The sequence below is a fragment of the Tetrahymena thermophila genome (assembly GCF_000189635.1).
Source record: "Tetrahymena thermophila SB210 genomic scaffold scf_8254788, whole genome shotgun sequence".
In the NCBI taxonomy this organism is placed as follows: domain Eukaryota; phylum Ciliophora; class Oligohymenophorea; order Hymenostomatida; family Tetrahymenidae; genus Tetrahymena; species Tetrahymena thermophila.
This window is the reverse complement of record NW_002476544.1, coordinates 392,785-412,791: the sequence shown is the minus strand read 5'-3', so window position 1 is coordinate 412,791 and position 20,007 is coordinate 392,785. Positions and strand designations below refer to the sequence as shown.

Below are 20,007 nucleotides of genomic sequence, written 5' to 3'. Positions count from 1 at the left end.
ACAAAATAAGTGAATAAATTTTAATACTATTTAGAATTCTTTAATTTATTATGCAAAATTATATTTTAAAAATTATAATAAGCCAAGTAAAATTTGATAATATATATATATTTAGTAAAAATGATCATTAAATTTAATATTATTTTGATATTTTAACTTATCTTTAATGTGCTTAAATCGATGACATAAATAAATATTTACTAGTTTGTTTTTAGTAATATTAATGTTAGCTAATTTTATAAAATAAATATAATGAAAATTGTGCTTGTTATGTTAAATCTTACAAATTGTAATATCTCAAAAGATTAAACATTTTATAAAATGATTTAATAATTAATTAATTTATAAATTTATTATTATTTTAAAACAACATTAATTTTTTGGTTTTTGTGTATATATTTAAATAAAAATGACTATCATAATTATAGATAATACTATTCATATTCTTCTTAGGTTTCTGAATGATTGCTTTCCCATGGATCTAATTGCATATTGTTACTGTTTTCGGGCGTATTATTTGTAAAACTCCTTTCACGGAAGGTGTTTAGGTTTATTTATTTAATATTTTTTGTTGATAACTTAGATTCATATTTATTACCATAATAAAGTCTGAGCTTATAAAAGTCAATTTTATCTTATTTCTCATTTTTTTATGAGTTGATTTTCTTGTTTTCTTCTGATTCATCTTTTGTTTTAACTCTTTGATTAAAATAATCTTTGACTGAACTATCCATAATATACTCTTTTGCTTCTGAATTATCTTCTGATTACGAATTTTCTTAATTTATTTAGTTTAACTTTTAGCGATTTTTTACATTAGCTTTGGTTTAAATTCTTTTTTGATAAATTTTTTAAACTTATGGCTGATCCATTTAATCTGATTAAATTTTTGACAATTATTTTTGAGAATTAGTTACTGCTGCAACTGGCATTTACTGAACGCTGGATGTTGTAGTAAAAGTTTTAATAAATTTGTTCTTGGAATTTTTTATCTATAGTATTTAATCAAATGCTTTCTTAAGCTAAAATTGTTCTTCTTGAATAGAAAATTTAAGTATTTAAACCTACTTTTTATAATTTTACAGTTTAAGTTTATCTGATTAGTATTTAATAATTTAAGACAACTTTTATGCGTTTGCTGTATGATTTTTTTTTTCGTCTTAAAGTTGTTTTTTGTTATTGAATGTGATTGAATGATCTAAATAACTCTTTTATAAGTCTACTGCAAATCCTTAAACTGGCTTATCAGATTATGTGATAGTATCATCCATTTAAGTCTATGAAGTTCCTATTCCATTGGTTGCTGACTACATTTTTGGTGAGGTAGTTTGATTTATCATTATAGATAAGCTATTGTTATCTTTACTAATAGCAACTTAAGATTATTATTCTAGTTTATTTGATTCTTTTTTATAATTCTTGTCAATTAAATATTTCAAAGATGGTTATGTTGTTTAGTTTTGCAGTTATAAGGATGGTTCTCCTTCTTATTGTTTTTTTATTATTTCCTATAAACCGCTATCATCACAAATTAATTGCTATTTTTGATTGTATGTACCCAACTGAGCTTCAAGTTCATTTTTCTCAAGAAAATTGCTCATTCCTTTAAATTATTTAGGATAATTTTTTGAAATCATATCAATTTACTGAAACTACTTTGAATTATGAATGTTTGAGCGATGATTTACCTGAAAATAAAATTATTAGGTAGCATTTAAACTATTTCTATTATTATTTTAAGTCATTAATTTAGCGTTATGAACTTCTTGTTGTTTTGAATCACACTCTTAAATATTATTTGATTAATTTGTATGAAGATCCTATTTTATTTTATTCTTATGCTTTCTTACAACTATTATCTATTTTTAAGGATTTTTTTCAATTTTTTTAGAAAATTATGAAGAAAACGAATTCTTATGGCATTATCCTTGCTCTGATTTCTTAGCATCTTCTTAATAAATGTCTTTATCTTCATTTTAATCAAAGTCAATAATGCTTACACTACTTTTTTATTCTTGTTTATCATCAACTTCTATAAAATTATCTACATTTGTTTCTTTGATACCTTCATTTTTAGAAGTATCGAATTAAAAGTACCTATTTTTGATAGTTCCATATTCCTCACTAAAAGAACTTTTTATGCTTTGGTTTATGTTTTACTCTTTTTTTATCTGTTATTGAGATTTCCTAAGCTGATATATCTGAATTGATTAATAATTAGGACTATTACAAATAGGAGAAATGTCCTAATTATTGCTATTTTTTTTAACAAATTCTTAAATCTACTCAGGTTTGAAGCTCTCTTAACTGATACTTTTATTGCTGTTGATATTGCTTGATTAAAAGAATGGTTTTCTGCCTGCTGAGAAACTTTACTTTTGTATATTTTTATTTACAATATCTGGAAATAATTTTTCTATTGTTGGTTTCTCTATTAAATTTTGTATTTTTTCACGATCTGTTAATGATTAGAAGCTAGCTTCTCGTTAGAAGTGTAGTTTTCCATAGCTTTAATTTTTTGAATGGATTGCTTTACCAAAATTAAATTTATTGTCTTCTTTGGAATTGTTTAAAGCCTCTTAGTTTTTCTTTAGTCTCTCTGCTAAAATATATTTGATGTACTCTTAAAAAGTAGAAGTATTTTTATTTAGAGATATTTTTGGAGAAGATGGTTGGAAATTATATAATGTTGAGGGGCTATTTTTTGTTAAAGTAGGAAGTGAGTTTTTTGGTTATAGAATGTGATTTGCATCATGATAAAATCGCCTTTAATCAATAACTTAATTTTATATTTTAGTCTCCATAACTAAATAAATATACGATTGACCTATTAAAATAGATAGATAAATAAATTCCTACTTATATTTCAATTTTTGACTTTATTTATTTTTCAAAGAAGTTTATTCAAATCTGAATTTCTTTGATGTTAATTGCATATTTATTATAAAATTACATAAAGTAAATTATTTATTTTGTTTAAAACATTAAAAAAAAATCATGTTTAACTAGCTTAAATTTTATTGTTTTTTCTAAAATCTAAGATGATTAAAACATAATAAGCAAATTATTATAGGGAATTCTATTCATTCAAAAAATATAATAATTTAAAACAAATAGCTTTTAACACTCTCATCTGCATATCAAAACAGCTCGAATGCTCTTTTTAAGATAAAAAATTTAATTTTCTTTTTTTAAATTTTCTTATCTGCATTTTCGATCAACATTTTGAATTTATTTTTAATTACTCTTAATATTTTTCTTTTTTATAATATTAAAATGTTTTAAAACTTTTCAGTACATAGTTATGAAGTAAAGTTTAATAAATTAATGAAATAAATTGAAAAAATTAATATTGAAAAAAAAATCAAAGTGATGTAATAAGTACAAAATTATCTATGAAAGAGTACCTTATGAAGATAGTTAAAAAACTAGAGGCAAAAAGATTATTATAAAAAAAATGTTTTATAAGTTTTTTTCTTACTTTAGATAATTTTATTTTTCAAATAAAATCACATTAATTGAAATAATTTTGTAATTTAATTTCATAATATTGTTATATTTAATCATGGGTATATATTAAGTATCAAAAATTTAGCTATCACATTTAGCCAACCACTAAGCAGAGGGAGTTTTTTAAATATATATTTCATAAAGTGTTTAAAATTATAATTTCAAAAAGATATAATCATAATTCTTTTTTGAACATTTTTATTGAAAGTAGAATCCCCCATCTTTATGGTTAAAATACTAATATGAGTAGTATCATCAATTTTATTTTTATTAAACTTTGGTTCTATCACTATTTTTGGATGATTTTTTTCAGAAAATAAATCATTAAGAAATCATAGTGATAAATATTACTTATTTCATAAATAATATATTTTGATTAAGAAGAACAAAAATTAGTTTATAAAAAATTATAAAGTTTGATTGGTTCTTATTTGATTTTATTATTAATATTTTTTTTCTAATTATGATTGAATAGACCAAAATTTTAATTAATCCTAAATTAATTTTATATTATAATTGATTAATTGATGGTCAAAATATCAATCTAAATAATATCTTTTTTTAATTATTATCATTTAATCACTCTTATATTATTTTTGATAAGCTTTAGTTAACAATCAGGAAATAGGTCTAGTAGAGTTTTTTATGATTATTTGTAAACGATTTTCAGATAAATAAGTATATTTTTTCATCTTTATATTCTTTAATATAAGTAAACTTAACAATTTGTTATAAATTTTTATAATTTCATTTATTTTAAAATAAAAATATTTTCAATATATTTGAATTAATTATAATGATAAAATTAATTGAATGATTAAAGCAGTAATTAATATTTTGAAAAACATTAATTTTATATCAATTTGTTACAAAAATTATTGCAAATCAGAAATTAATTTTAGCTTAAAAAATAAAAAAAATTATTTTTATTTCATTTTTTTATTTAATTATTATTTGTATTTTTTATTTATTCAAGTTTAAAATTACAAAGTAATATATGATTTTTAAAATAAAAAAAGAAAATATCCATCAATTAAAAAAACTATTCTTATTTGGATTATTTTATAATATCATTAAATAATTTAAGCATGATACATTATGCATCTAAATTTTTATAAATATTTCTAAAGGGTTGTGGCTAAATTTAATTAGATATAAAATAATAATTTAGTATTTTTGAATTATGAAACTATATTTTATTTTTATGTAAATTAAAGTGGTAAGCAAGAAAATAAAGCATATGTACCTATAATTTTTTTACATTATATTTTTATAAAATGAATGGGTTACTGTTTGTCTCTTAGAAGAAATTGATCTAATTTAAGAACGAATAAAAAAAAGAATTTTCCTTTTCTTAATACCATAAAAGTTAAGTTTTGTATGTTTATTATGCTTTAATGTCTAGTCAAGGTAATATAATAAATAGATTATTTTATTAGACTTTGTATCCAAATCAAAATTGCATTTTATAAATAAAAGAAATAGAGTAAGTATACTTTCTTTGAAAGAGTAACTTTTGAATGACCTAAAAAATATCAAATTAGATTATACAAAACTATTTTTTAAAAATGGAACAAACTTAATTTAGTGAATAAACAATAAAAAATATGTTCTAAAATCAAGCGCGATAGTACCATAAAGGTTATTATAATTATATAAAATATGTATTTACCCATTATTTCTTTTGTTACATCAATTGCTTGCAGTATAATTTAAATTGATTTAATATACACTCAATGGCAATAAAAAAGCAATATTTAATTAGATATTAAAAAACAAAATATATTTACAAGAAAATTTACATTTAATTTAATTTATTATGTAATCTAGACGAATAATTATATAATATTTCTAATTATCACTACTCATTATTTGATATAGACGTAATTTCTCAAAAAATTTAATTTGAATGTAATCGATACAAAAAATGAGAGAATTTTTACCATTCTTTTAATTTTAACTAAAATATCATGACTTGTAAAAAATACTTTGTTTTTTGCCTAAAATTGTGTAAGCAAACAATCAAGTGTTCTTATTTTTTTTATTAGGTTTGAATCTAAAAATTTTTTACCATACATTTATCTTTTAAAGGATATTATCAAAATGGTAATAAATTCAAATTTTTTGTATTTTTGTAAAATAAAAGCTTGGTTTCACAAAGAGGATCACTTAAATTAAAAAGGAAAAATAGCAATTACTTAAAAATTTTAAGGTAATTAAAATGCAAAGAACATTTTTGAATGAAAATATTGAAGTTTTGATCTCTTAATAAAATTTTTTATATCTTTATTAAATAAATGAGTAAAATTGCTAAAAATATCCCATAAATTAGAAAGAAAATACAAAAATTAATTAAATATTTAAAAGTAATTAATGTATAAACCTAAGTCTTGAATGAAAATATTGAAAAATTCTCTCTTTATTATTATTAATGATAAATATTACAATATTGTTTTTGAAGAAGTATTAAGAATACTTTTTTTCTAATTACAGTATTTAATAAGAAAAAGTTAGGCATTCTTTGAAAAATAGATTTCAAAAATTAAAAAATACACAAGTAATTTTAAACAAAAAACCAAAAAGTATCATTAAAAAGAAAAATAATTAATATATTTATTTATGAAAGAAATTCATATAAAAAATTTTATTTTTCATGATGATTGCTATGAAATATAAATATTTGAAGTTAAAAACTCAATTAAAGGTACAAAAATAAGTGTTTTTGTTTTTTTTAATGACAATTTGTCTAAATTTACTTATTATAAAAAGTATCCATATTAATTTTTAATATAAAAATGGTTGATTGAAAGAGTCAAAAATATTCTTTATATAATTTTATGCTTAATTTAATTACACATTTATACATTTAAAAAATTAATAAGTTAAGATAGCATTGGTTAGAAAAAATTAAATCATTGTATTTTTAAAAATTGTGTGATTATGCTATCTTATAATTTACAAATATTAATAAAAGAAATTTAGGATAAAATTTATCATTAAGATTTTTGTAATTATCTATAAATAAGATTGTTTGAATTATATAAATTTGCTTTTATCAGATATGGTCAAAAAATATTACAAATATCTTACTAATTTGATGTAATTGGGTCTATACAAATAATTAAATTGAAATCTTAAAAAAGAACAATCAAACAAAAAATTCAAAGTTTTTTTTAGTTTTTATTGTTTGCTTTTTAATGAAAAATATTTTAAATAAATAATAATTAAAGGTTTTTTATTAAGTTCTGTTTTATTAAATTTATTCAGATTTTTTTAAATGAAAAAACTTATTTTTTAAATTAGTAAATGCTAAAAATTTTAATTTGAAGTTTTAAAAATTTAATGATTTTTTTGTATAATGAAAATATATTTTCGACTCACAAATAATTCGAGCTTACCTCATCAAATGTATTAAAATTGCTTCAAATTATTATTTTTAGTTAATATGAATATACCTTTATTTTTGAATCAAAAAAGAGTGTTTGTAAACATCTATATGGCATAAATTCAGAGATAATTAAATCTACTTGATTGCAGTAATGTCAAAATCAATTAACAAATGGTATAATTAAATTTAATTGCTAGAAACCGAAGAAACATTACCTGTTATTAATATTTTGGCTCTAACATTAGGAAAAGAAGAAAAGAGAAGGCCTTTAATTTAATTATTTATTGTCTTAAATTTAATTATTAATCAATCTAAAAGTAAAAAGCAAACAAAATTTCCAAATTAAAAGTATAAAACACAAAAAACATATCTAATTTTATGGAAAATCATTTCAAATCTTTGAATGCTCATCATAGCAAATATTAATTACATGTAAAATCATTTAAATTTTTTTCTTTTATAGCTTTCTTTTCGAATATTTGGTTATTGATATTTTAAAATGCGCTTAAAGCATCTTCAAAGTTCTTTTTGTTTAGGATTAAATAGTAAATAATTGCTAAAATAATAATCTCGAAGAGTCAGTTTTCTTAAATGAGTCAACTAACTAAACGTTCAATTGCTTAGATTCATCACAGAGTTACTCAAAACAAAAGTAAATTTTATTAGATAGGTATTTACTAATTTCAAAGTTGAAAATATGTTAATATGTTTTCTACATTTCATGAAGAAATTTGATCTCTTTAGCTTATAAATTACATATTTATCACTTTAAAATATATGAGTAATTAAGAGTAAAAATTTCAAATTTTTATTATCATAGAATAATATAAACAATAAATTTTAACTTTCACTTTTTTAATTTGATTGTAAAATGAATTTATTTTGTAAAATATTAGTTAAGAATATTGCTGTTTTTAGATAAATGCTAATGGAAAAAATTAAGACATTAAACACAATAATTATTTAAATGATACCTATCTTTATTAATAAAATCCTAAAGCAGAAGCTCAATATATTGACAATAGTATTTATAAGCAATAGCTAAACGGAGAAAGAGAAAGAAATTATTATAGTCCATCCTAGCTGAAATAATTAGATAACTCTACTTACTATCAAAAAAGATATCTTTAATAGCAGAACCTAGAAGAATAAAAGATAACTTTACAAAATTAATTGTAAATGCACACAAAGCAGATTTCAAATTAAATACCTTTAAAAAAAGTCTTTCCTCAATCTGGAGAAGAAAATTAGTTTTAATATAATTCATGTAATGAGCGAATTGGTCAACAATAAATTGAAATATTGTAAATTTCTTTCCCAATTAGATTATTTTAAATAAAATCAGATTTTTTTAATAATTGCAATCCACAAATAATTAATTTTTCAATAATATTTTTATTATCAAAGGTAAAATAATCAAGAAATAAGAAGTGAAATATTTAAGCATTGCTAATACAAAAGACTAAAAAATTTATAAAATCAAAAATAAGAAGCACATAATAACTAACATTTTGCACAATAAGATTAAGAAATATATAATCAGAAATTAAGTGATGAAAAAATTGAGATGAGAAATTAGTCATTTAAAAATTGTTAAAATTCTTTTTAATAAAATAATAATCAAAATATATCTAATGTAAAAAAATTAAATAATACTGTTTTGGATTACAATCAAAAGCCATATAATTAAGGCAATGTAATTAACATCTAAAATAGTATTTTTTAAAATAATACAAATGTTTCAAAAACAGATAAATAGGGTCTAGTTTATTATAGTAGCAATTCAAACAATAATTCATTTTAAAATGGTTAAAATAATATAACAAATAATAAAAATGAATGCTTTAAAGATTTCTAGAACCCCTATGTAATTAGTTGTGATGAATATAATTCAAATAAAAATTGCATAAATAACAATTTACTTTTTAACTAAACAGAATAATAATACCCTTCAAATAATTATAGCTTGATTTAGAATCAACAGCTTTTTGAATTAGAATAGAATGTTTAAAAATAGATTAATTATGATAATACATAAAATTAATATTACTCAAATAATTATTATGGATAACAATAGTATTAATAAATATTTAAAAATCAAATAAAAAATGAGTATTTTTAAAATATCTAAGAAGATTAACAATAATCAAATATAAATACAACACAGTAAATATATTCAAATATTTGTTAAAATAATTCAGATATTTAGCAATCAAATTTTAATACAAACTTACATTAATAACAAAATGTAAATACAAATAAATAGGTTTATTCAAATAGTTATTAAATTAATTAAGATGTTGATCAATCCAATGTAAATTCAAGTAAGTAGGAGTATACTAATATTTATTAAAATAGAAGAGATGTTTACTAACAAAATAAGAATATAAGTAAATAGATACACTCAAATAATAATTAAAATATTTATGATATAGACTAATCAAATATAAATAATAAGGAATTGACATGTTCAAATATTTATAAAAATTATTAAGATGTTGAGCAATAAGATATAAATGCAAATGAATAGTTATATACAAATATTTATTCTTAATAGTAATGTTATGGTTAGGAAAATCGTATCTAGACACAAAATGAAATTACAGATAATGAAAATTAAATAAAAGAAATAAATAATGACTAAAACTAGAAAATATATACAAACAACTATTCAAATTAATATGAATGTTTTCAAAAGAATTAAGTTTATCTATAAAACGAAGAAAATTTGAAAACTTAACTATTGACTCAAAATTGTAATAATAAGCATAGCTATTCAAGTAATTACTCTGTTTAGTGGTAATATGATTAAAACAATCAAATTAACTAATAAAATGAAAGCACTGATTCGAATATTTTGTAATCATTAAGCAATTAAATTAAATAATGTTACTCAAATAATTATTCTTAACAATGGCAAAATTGTGATCAAACTAATTAATAAAATGAGTGTACAGAAAATAATTAAAATACTGAATAACATATTAATTATGAAAACTAATAATCCAATTCAAACAACATCTAGTTTGTTTGCAATTAAAAAATTGATTAAGAGACTATGCAAGTCATTAATTATTAAGAAAATTAAATTATAGATGATGATGAATCATTTTAAGCGAATAAGCTTACTCCTTTAAAATTTAATAAAAATAATAATATTGGATCTTTTAAAGAAGAAGACGTATGTAACTTTTACGAAAAAAGTTTTTCTTAGCTAAATAGTTAATAAAGTTCACAAATTTTAGAGTAAGAAGTAATAGAGAGCAGTAAATTTTTGATGCAAACTGATGAAAATATAATTTATGGACTAGAGTTAAATAATAAAGAATATTCTCCCGAGCTAGAATAGCTTAATAATGACTTTGAATTTTTGCGCTATACTGATCTAAGTAAAGAATAATTGATATAAAATGAAAGTAGTAATTACTATGAACAACTAGATTTAAGGAAATTTAGCTGTGAACTTACTAATATTTAAAAGAAGAATGTTGTCAAAAATATAATGACATCTTTCAAAAATTTTATAACTATTCTATTTTAGAAGGAAATTCAACCACTGAAAAAAGTTAAAAAAGACCACTAGTTTTAGAAGTCTAGCATTTCAATATACTTTCAAGAATAGCAATAAGAAAATGTGTATAACATCCGCTAAGAAGTTTTAAAAATATATCTTAAAAATGAACATTAAGATTAAATTGATGATGAGTAGTCCTTCTTAAAAAAATTTAAAAGATATATCTGCCACAAAAATTTTAACAACTAAACACTCTCACTTCTCTTAAAACACAAGCAATATTCGCAAATTTTCAATTATTTTTTGTAAAATTTCGCTCAAAATTGGGTTATAAACTCAAAAATAAAAAATCTTTAATCGCACTAATATATGATCTAATTTATTTCTAAATAAATAAATTCTTAATAATCCATATAAAAATAAGATAAATAAACAATCATATAAACAGAAAATATAGCTTGACTTTTTTATACTTTTTAAAAAAGAGAGATTGAAAATTTTAAATTTAATAATTACTTTAACACATAAATCTATATTGTTAATTTTATTATTACTTTTTATAGAAATAGGAAGTGTAAATTAAATTATTAATAAAGTACCAACTAAATTTTTTTTTTGTGTGTTTATAATTCAGAATAATTTTATAAATGTTGATAGTGCAGCTGAATTAAAATAACTTGATATCTGAAATAAAAATCTAATAGGGAAGTAAGTTAGGAAGGAATTGTAATATGTGGAAAGAATTTCTTGTAATATTTTTTCATTTTAAAAGAAAGGCACAAATACAAAAATCTATGAAATTTTATTTAAATCAGCTTTGTCAGCAAAATTTAATCTAGCTAACAATAAATTATTCAATGAATATTTATAAAATTTTAAAAATAGTAAATGATTTATTTTCTACTTGCAAAAATAATAATATTTTTTTATCCAATTAAATTTAATAAAATCTAAAATTAAATTATTTTTTATCATAATTTATTTAACAATAATTTAAAAATGTTTGATAGCTTAATCATATCAGAATATTTCAACTAGATTTAAGAATATAAATTTATAAAAATTGTAACACTTAATTAAATTTTTTTAATAGAATCATATTTAATTTAAGCTTATTCAATATACCATTTAAAATTTTTCAAAATTTTTTTAAGTAAAAACTAGCTGAATAATTAGAATTTATAGCTAAGATTAATTTTTTAAAAAATAAAAACCTATATTACATTCTGCATTTATCTATATATTGATCTGATAATTAAATATCTTCATTTATCAAACAAATAATATGAAAAAGTTTATAATTTCATTTATATTAAAAATAATTTTTTGAAGATTAGCTCATAAATAAATAAAAAACAATGCTACTTTGATAACTTTTAAATTTGTTAAATAATTTTGCTACTTTTAAATGTTTATCAAGAAAATATAATTGTTGTTATTTTTGTCAATCAGATCGTCAATAAAATAATCATTTACAAAAATATTAATTTCATTAAAAAACTTTTTAGTTAGTAGGTTGCAAGAAGCAGTGAGTGCTAAACTATTATAAGTAATATTATCATAATTTTACAATAAATAAATTTCATTTTAATTATATTGATAAAATTTATTAAATTATTTTAAATATTATGTTTAGAGAAAAATTATTTTATACTTCTTTAATTATTAAAGGAAAAAAATAAAAAGCAAAATTATTCATTGTTTTTTATTTTGTTTAATTTTAAAAGTTACTCTTAACGTTATATGCCTTTCCTCTCCCTAAAAATATCTAATTATAAAAGATTTCTAAGTATATGTACTAGCTATCTATAAATTATATTTTGATGAATATGCTTTTTATTCATTTCGAATCGTTAAATAGATTTTATAAAAGATTTTTTCTGCTTTAAAAACTATTTTTTTAACTAACATAAACTAGATTTTATTATAAATCTTAATTTTGTGAGAATAAACAAAAGATTAAATGATATCCTATAGAACAAAATTATATTTTTGATTGATTTAGTCCTATTTTAATTAAGATCAGGTTATTTTAATTATATTCATATGATTTATTCATAAAGTGTGCAAATAATTATCATCTTTTTTAGATTAATTGTAATTATTAATTTACAGATAAGGTAAAAATGAAATTTTAAAAATTTTTAGTATTTATTTAAAATTATTTTTGCTATTTTTGATCAAAATATTCTTTAAACATTATTATGATATCTCATAATTCATTTTATTTTTTCCACTAAAGCAAAATCTCGAACAAATATTCTATTTTATTAGTCAGATTTATATTATTTGATGAATTATATAAGCGTTTAATAGGAACTGATGGAGCTTTAAAATCTATAAAGAAATTTCTTATAATTGAGATTACTCAAATAAAATTTTAATTAATAAATTATTAGAAAGGAGATAATTAGCAAATGCTTAATATTATATTTTTTCTGCTTCAAGCTTCACTCATTATTAGTACCCCAAAAAAATTTACTCAATTAAAAAATTTATACTTATTATAAAAGACCATTCCTTTATATTTCTAATGGTAGCGATTTAAGATATATGATATTTGGAATAATTTAAAAACATATTTATAAAACCTTAATACTTTTCAACATAAAACCATTTTTTCAAAAAATGACTATGTTTAACTGTAAAATTATTTTTTATGATTGGTATGACAAATTTTTTGTTTTTAAAAAAATATTTAAATTAACTAATCATTTTTAATAGGCTAATGGGTTTTTAAGAATTAAGTGCTTTTAGTTGAGTTAATTGTTATAACCCCTTTTAGTCATTATTTCAATGGAAGAGTATATATAATGGTGCAAATATTATTGATACTTATCAATTAATTACCTCTAAAACTCACTTATTTTTTTTTTTGGACAAGAAATATATTTAAATACACAGTTTTTTTATGCTTTTAAGTAATAATTTTTGATAATAAATTGTAAAATTGCTTTTTCACGCCATATCAATTTAGGTTATAATGAGTAAAAATGATTAATTAAAATAAAAAAAGTTCAGATTATTGTGCCTTGATTTACGCTAAATATTTATTTAATCAAAACAAAGTTTTTTTTGTATATTTTAAGAGCAAATAAAGATTTTATCAATTCAACTTGTTTTCTAATATGAACAATAGTATCTGTGATGAAGATTAAAATATCTTTTATGATTCCAATTACCTGAGAGATGTAACTTACTTTTTTAAGAGAGAAAATAAATTTTTTACCATATTGTATTAGTTTGATATGTATCTATTAATTGCTTGTTAAGGCTTTTCTATTATTTTAAAACTCAGATGTAAATTTTATTAAAAGGAATAAGTTAAATACCCTCAATCCTACTTCTAATATCAAGAACCACCTTATTTGTACTCTGAATAAAGTTTAAATAATACTGAATAGCAGCTTTAAACTCCATAGTACACACTCAAACAAGAGTAACATTACTATGATATTTAAATTATTTTTAAGATTCGCCAACCTTTTATATATACATAAATGACAGATAACCTATTATCCTAATTTTAAAAGCACTCTCAGTATTCAAAATAATTAGACAGGAAGCAATTTTTATGTTAACCTTATCCAGAGGTAATTCCTGAATAACCTTTTTTATTAATACTCTTTTCATAATTAGCATAATTATCTTATAATTATTTATTATATATAATTAAAAGGCAACATAGTTCCTTTTCTCTCAAAAATAATAATTATAGCAATATTAATAATAACAATAGCAGTATTTGCAATAATATCAAATTTAATGTCATTGATAACAATTTTATTGAAAATCAGCAATCTAATTTAAAAAACTTTCAGATGGAAATCTATGAAGAATTTTGTTCTCCTAATTCAAAAATTTTTGGTTTAAGAGATTAAGGTGAAGATTATTTGCAAATGAACAATGCTAATTAAGGAGGTATCGCTTTAAGTAGTGGTATTCAATAAACTATATTACAAAATTTTGGTTCTAATTAGAAAGACATAAATCAAGATTTATTGTTTGAAAATACATAGGAACAATACATAGAAATTACCCAGATTTAAGGTATTAAGCAAAATTAAACTGCGATAGGAAAAATAGATAACAAATTAGAAATTAAAGGAGATTTAATAGATAGCTTACAAAAATCTAATGAAATAAAAATAAAGAGAATGGAAAAAAAGAAGCAAAAACAACTGGCCTTTTAATAGAAAATTTCCTCTTATCCAAAGAGAGTGTTGAGAAGCCAAACAGGCTAAAATACTCCGGTAAAAATGCAGGACTCTACTTAAAAAACAATCCCGAATAAAAATGAAGAAAATTAGAATTAAAAAAACAGGTATATTCAAGAGAGTAATCAATCTCCAATTACACAAAATCATGAAATAGAAACACATTTATAAATAAAAGAAATATTAAATGAAGAAATTTCTTAATAAAATTCCTATCCAAACGATCACTAAAACTTTCTGTATTGCAATCAAACATAATTAGAATAAGATATTCCCCAAAATCTTGTTACAGTTAATCGTCTTGGAATTCACCCTAACCAAAATAATTATTATTATACATAAAATAGCCAATAACAAAAAAGCAATTTAAATTATCAGAATTCATCAATTTTTATGCAAAATTAATTAAAAATGGGTGAAAATTCTTTGAGTAATCAAAATTAGTTTATTTAACCAATATAAAACAATTCAGATATAAACTTTCATTAAAATTTGTTACATAGCCAAATTATGAGCTAGAATGAAGACGAAATACACCAAGATCGTAACTAACGTAATTAAGTTACTCCCTTAATAAAATAAAATTTTTAAATCTATTTATATTTTCTTAATAAATCAAGAGGAATACTTTGAAATTGAAGACAACAAAGAGTACTCATAAATCTTTACAAGCAATTAAAGGGAATACACAGAAGATAATCAAACTAGTAATCTGTCAAAAATACCCGATTTTAAAGGATTACTTACTAATATTAATACGATACAAAAGAAAAATGTAGTGAAAAATTTGATGACATCATTCAAAAGGTTTGTAGTTAGTTTATTTGAAAATGAGTAGTAAACCTCGAAGAAAACTAAAAAGGATTATTTATTTAAAAAATCCAGCATAAAAATTTACTTCGATTAAAATTAGCAACAAAATCCTGAAGTTTTATCTTAGATTCGAAACCAAATATTATCATTTTATTACAATTACTAAAACCAGGATCAATAATAAGACGAACAAAATTTTCTGAAAAAATACAAAAGATATTTAGATAACAAGCTATTTAATCACTACACTCTATCACTACTTCTTAAACATAAGCAGTATGCGCTGATCTTTAAATATTATTTAGAAAACTTTGTATCCAACTGGTTAATAAATTCAAAAGTCAATGATCGTATCTCTCACTAGTTAATGGTTGAATTTCTTCTAAAATCTTACTCTTAGCCTTAATTAGTCTAAAACCTCCACCATAATTAATATTAAAAAGAGGAGCTTGTTCTTTGAAAATATTTTTCTAGCAAATTTAATTAATTTTAATTTAAGTAAGATAAATGAAATAGAAAAAAGTAAATAACTAAAAAATTTAAATAAAAAAGGTAAAAAATCTTTTATTTTAATATGATTTCACTGAGATATAAAAAAACTAATAAATATACAATAAGATTTATATTTATTTATAGCGACTAGAGTCAAATAATCAAATAATTAGTGAAATCAAAACATGAAAACTTACTTTAAAAAATAAAAAAAGTAAACATCAAACAAAATAATAGAATAATTTAAAATTACATACAAATTACAAACTAATTTAAAAAGTTAATTATTATCAAGAGTATTTTGAATCAGAAAATCCAAACAAAGAAATAATTTTTATTTATAAGAAATCATTCTGTGTGAATTAATTATATACTCTATTGTTTAAATTTTATATAAGTGTTAGCTAATAGTGTATATATTATATTTATTGTACTAACTAAAAATAAATATTTTAAAATATATATTTCAAATTAAGAAAAACCTTTATTTAACTAATCAAATCAAATAAGAATATTATAATATCGTAAGAGTTAGCAAGCTTATTTTTACAGAAATTAATATAGTTATACTTGTTTACTTTTAGCTACAAGTACAAAATATAATAATTAAGATTAATTTCTTATTTAAAATATTTAGATCAACATAGTAACCTTATAAACAATTTGTAAGCATATATAAAAACAGAAATGTTTCAAAATAATAATTAAAATAATAAAAATTATTGAAACCATTTAGTAAAATATATATAATATACAATACAATAAAACTGATTTTAGATAAGAACTTAAATGTTTGTTTGTTTGTTTGCTTGCTTTTATTTTCAGCTGGTCAAATAAAGGGGTAAATACTTACATCTTAAAAATGTATATTTAGTTAAATATAAATTAAAACAAATAAACAATCACTTTGTTGAGTGAAAAAACTAAATATATTTTATTTTTTTGTTGATAAAAAAGAGCTTTTAACTCTTTATAAATACATATATAATTCCATAAAAACTAAGAAAAAATGAACATTTGAAGATAAGAAAAATCAGTTTTTTTTATTGTCATTAATATTTTTTTTAAAAATTTATCCTCTTTTGATTATATCTTAAGTAAAAAACTACTTTATAATAAATGTTACAATCAATAGGCTGATTTATAAAAATTTATTAATCTTCAAATTATTATTTTTACAAGTAATTATCATAAGTTCTAAATAACTTAAAATAATCACGTTTTCTTTTAGAAATGAATAACATCTTTTTCTATTAAAATAAATAAATTCAATTTCTTTCAATTACTAATTACTGATTAATTTTTTAAAATCCATAAAATATCTTCACTTTTCTTTCTTGCACTGATTTCATTTTAACCAAATTCAACCTATTTTTAAGGTTTTACTAAAAGAAGTTATTGTTTATTTGAGTAAGAAAATCACTCATAGACAAAAGTATATCCTCACAAATTAGTTTTTTTCTATTATTTAAATCAAAATAATAAAACGATTTATCTGGCATAATTTTAGACATTGAATAAGCTTTGAAATTAAACATAGTAAATGAATTTAAAGTGGAAGATTTATAAAAATGAATTTATAAAATAATATAAATAGGCTTAATTCCAAATTAACCTAAAAAATAAAAAAACTTTCCCTTAAAAACCGCTTGTATTATAATTCAAGACAAAATATTGAATTATTTACTTAAAAAAATTATATTCCAAAAAATAGTTATGAGTTTAAAGATTAGTTGATTGATTGATTTATATTTTAAATAAATCAAATTAATAGCAAGTAATATATTGTTGCATAAAAACTTTTATTTCTGAAATTTCTTAGGTTATTGAAAATTCGAATAAGATAAAGAAAATACAATTTAATTTCACTCTTACATTTTAAAGGTAAAAAATGAAATAAATTAAGTAAAACAGTGAATAGGATACCAATATCGATTAGACTTAAACCAAAAATAAATTTTAGTACTCAACTTAAATTACCATTTCTTAGAATTAAAATACTGTATTTTATGATTACAAACACGAATATTGTTATAATTGCCCCATGATGTTTCTTAGTAAGAAGCAGGACTGCAATCACTCAACTGTGATTGTAATAAATAACAAAATAAGTCAGAGATCTTTTGGTAATTTAAGTTAAAGCACCTTAAATAAAAGTGAAAACAGTAACTTAGAGTAAGATTAGTAGGCTATGGAGAAACAAGAGCATTCACTTAACTTAAATTAAGTTTAAAATGAAGATTAGAATGAAAATTCTTAGATTTACGATATTAGCGTGGTTAATGAAAGCAATGAAGAAGAAAATATGAATGATAACTCTAATTAAAATGATTTATTATTAATTAATTAGGCCAAAAGAAAAAATGTTATTAAAAATGTAATGTACTCATTCAAAAAGTTTATGTATTTGATCTTAAATCCAGAAGAAAATACATAGCAATAATAGATCAGCTAAGCAGAAAACAGCGGTATTGGTAAAAAACATTACGAAAGAGCTGGTTTTTTTAAACAACCTAAAGTTGAAGACTATTTTAGTAGCAATGATAACCTATAGAATGTCGTTTAATACGCTTAAAGTGAAATCAAAAACATGTTTAATTAAAATTAATAAGATAAAGAAAACAACTTGTCTGAAGTTTACTAAAAATTTAAGAGATATATAGAAAACAAGCCATTCAACCATTAGACAGTTTGTTTATTAATTAAACATTAATAGTACTCTTCTATTTTTAAGTTTTTTATTTAGAATTTTATTAGTCAGTGGCTGCAAAATAGCAAAATTTAGGATCTATAATCACATTAAAAAGTTATTCAATTTCTTTTACATTCATACGAAAATAAATCTCTTCTTGATAATTTATAAAAGCACAAAAAGAGAAAATTCTTCTAAATTAATAAAAAAATCAAGAAAAAAGATAAAAATTGAAAGAATTGCTTGTTTGTTAAGACATACAAATAATCAAATTAAATTTTCGTCAAAACAAAATTTTAGATTAAACAATTAAAAAGTTGCTCATTTGCTCTTGCAGATTAGATCATAAAAAAAAATTCTATTTGATAAACATAGAACTGTATTAATTATAATATTTAAAAAATAATAAAAATAAGTTTTAAATTCTATTTATAGACATATTAAAATGAAAAGAATAGCTTATAATAATTGCCTTTCGCAAATACTAATATATATATATTAATTACTTAGTAGTTTTAAAATAATAATAATAAATATGATAATGAACGAAAACACTTTTGAAGATAGTAATTACTATTAAACACTTTTCAAATAATTTAAAAAAATTTTAAATAATAAAAAACTTTCAGAAAAGTAAGTAAAATCTCCATAAAAATAAAAAATATAAAATAATAATACTAATTGAGATTGCTAAATAAATTAATAAGAATTTTATAAAATAAAAGTATTAAAAAATAATAATTTAGTTAGTGGGGAAATCTGCAAAGCTTCATAGGAAGAAAATTTACTATAAAGTGAATGAATTTCTAAATTAATTGTAACAATAAATAAATAAAAATAATGAATGACTGAATAAATTAATAATTATAAATAATATAAATAATTTTCAAGCATTCTAAATTGAAAATGTTATAGAAATTATTAATTAAAATAAACAAATCAATTTATGAATGTAATTATTGTATAAAATATTCTTTTTACAAACAAATAAAAATCAAACCAAACTAATTCAAGCATTCTTTATTTTCTAGTAGATCTTAATAAATAAATGAAATAATGAAGAAATTTATAAACAAAATAAATAACTCATTCTCCAAAAATTTTTATGATTTAATTTAAAAAATAATCCTTAAAGCCTAGAAATTTAATAAAAATATAAATAAATAAACAAGCTTACTAACTTACTTACTCACTAAGTTACTAACTTACTTACTTATTTTTTTTTTTACATACTTATATATTTACTTAGTTACTTAATTTTAGTATTCAAAAGTTTTAATAATATATCTATATAAAGAGACTATCTATCTATATATCTAATTTAATAATGTTCTATTTATAATATAATAAATAATTATTTTGAGTATTCATGCTTAATTTT

General features: G+C 19.9%; 4 protein-coding genes across 4 annotated transcripts; 3 read left to right on the top strand and 1 right to left on the bottom strand. All coding sequences in view use genetic code 6, as the record gives it.

Annotated features, from left to right (window-relative positions):
- Positions 1 to 416: 416 nt before the first annotated feature.
- TTHERM_00263200 (hypothetical protein) lies at positions 417 to 2,804 on the bottom strand (the record flags this gene model as incomplete). Its single annotated transcript, XM_001009069.1, has 1 exon — positions 417 to 2,804. The coding sequence occupies one exon, from the start codon at positions 2,802 to 2,804 to the stop codon at positions 417 to 419; it is 2,388 nt and encodes a 795-aa protein (XP_001009069.1).
- Positions 2,805 to 7,675: 4,871 nt separating this feature from the next.
- On the top strand, positions 7,676 to 10,874 carry TTHERM_00263180 (hypothetical protein; the record flags this gene model as incomplete). Its single annotated transcript, XM_001009067.2, has 3 exons — positions 7,676 to 7,689; positions 7,795 to 8,202; positions 8,306 to 10,874. 3 exons carry the CDS (start codon positions 7,676 to 7,678, stop codon positions 10,872 to 10,874), a joined length of 2,991 nt encoding a protein of 996 aa, XP_001009067.2.
- Positions 10,875 to 13,405: 2,531 nt separating this feature from the next.
- TTHERM_00263170 (hypothetical protein) lies at positions 13,406 to 15,902 on the top strand (the record flags this gene model as incomplete). The annotated part of the gene is made up of 5 exons (XM_001009066.1): positions 13,406 to 13,603; positions 13,730 to 13,851; positions 13,946 to 14,005; positions 14,092 to 15,182; positions 15,250 to 15,902. 5 exons carry the CDS (start codon positions 13,406 to 13,408, stop codon positions 15,900 to 15,902), a joined length of 2,124 nt encoding a protein of 707 aa, XP_001009066.1.
- Positions 15,903 to 17,825: 1,923 nt separating this feature from the next.
- TTHERM_00263160 (hypothetical protein) lies at positions 17,826 to 18,860 on the top strand (the record flags this gene model as incomplete). Its single annotated transcript, XM_001009065.2, has 1 exon — positions 17,826 to 18,860. The coding sequence occupies one exon, from the start codon at positions 17,826 to 17,828 to the stop codon at positions 18,858 to 18,860; it is 1,035 nt and encodes a 344-aa protein (XP_001009065.2).
- Between the last annotated feature and the right edge of the window lie 1,147 nt (positions 18,861 to 20,007).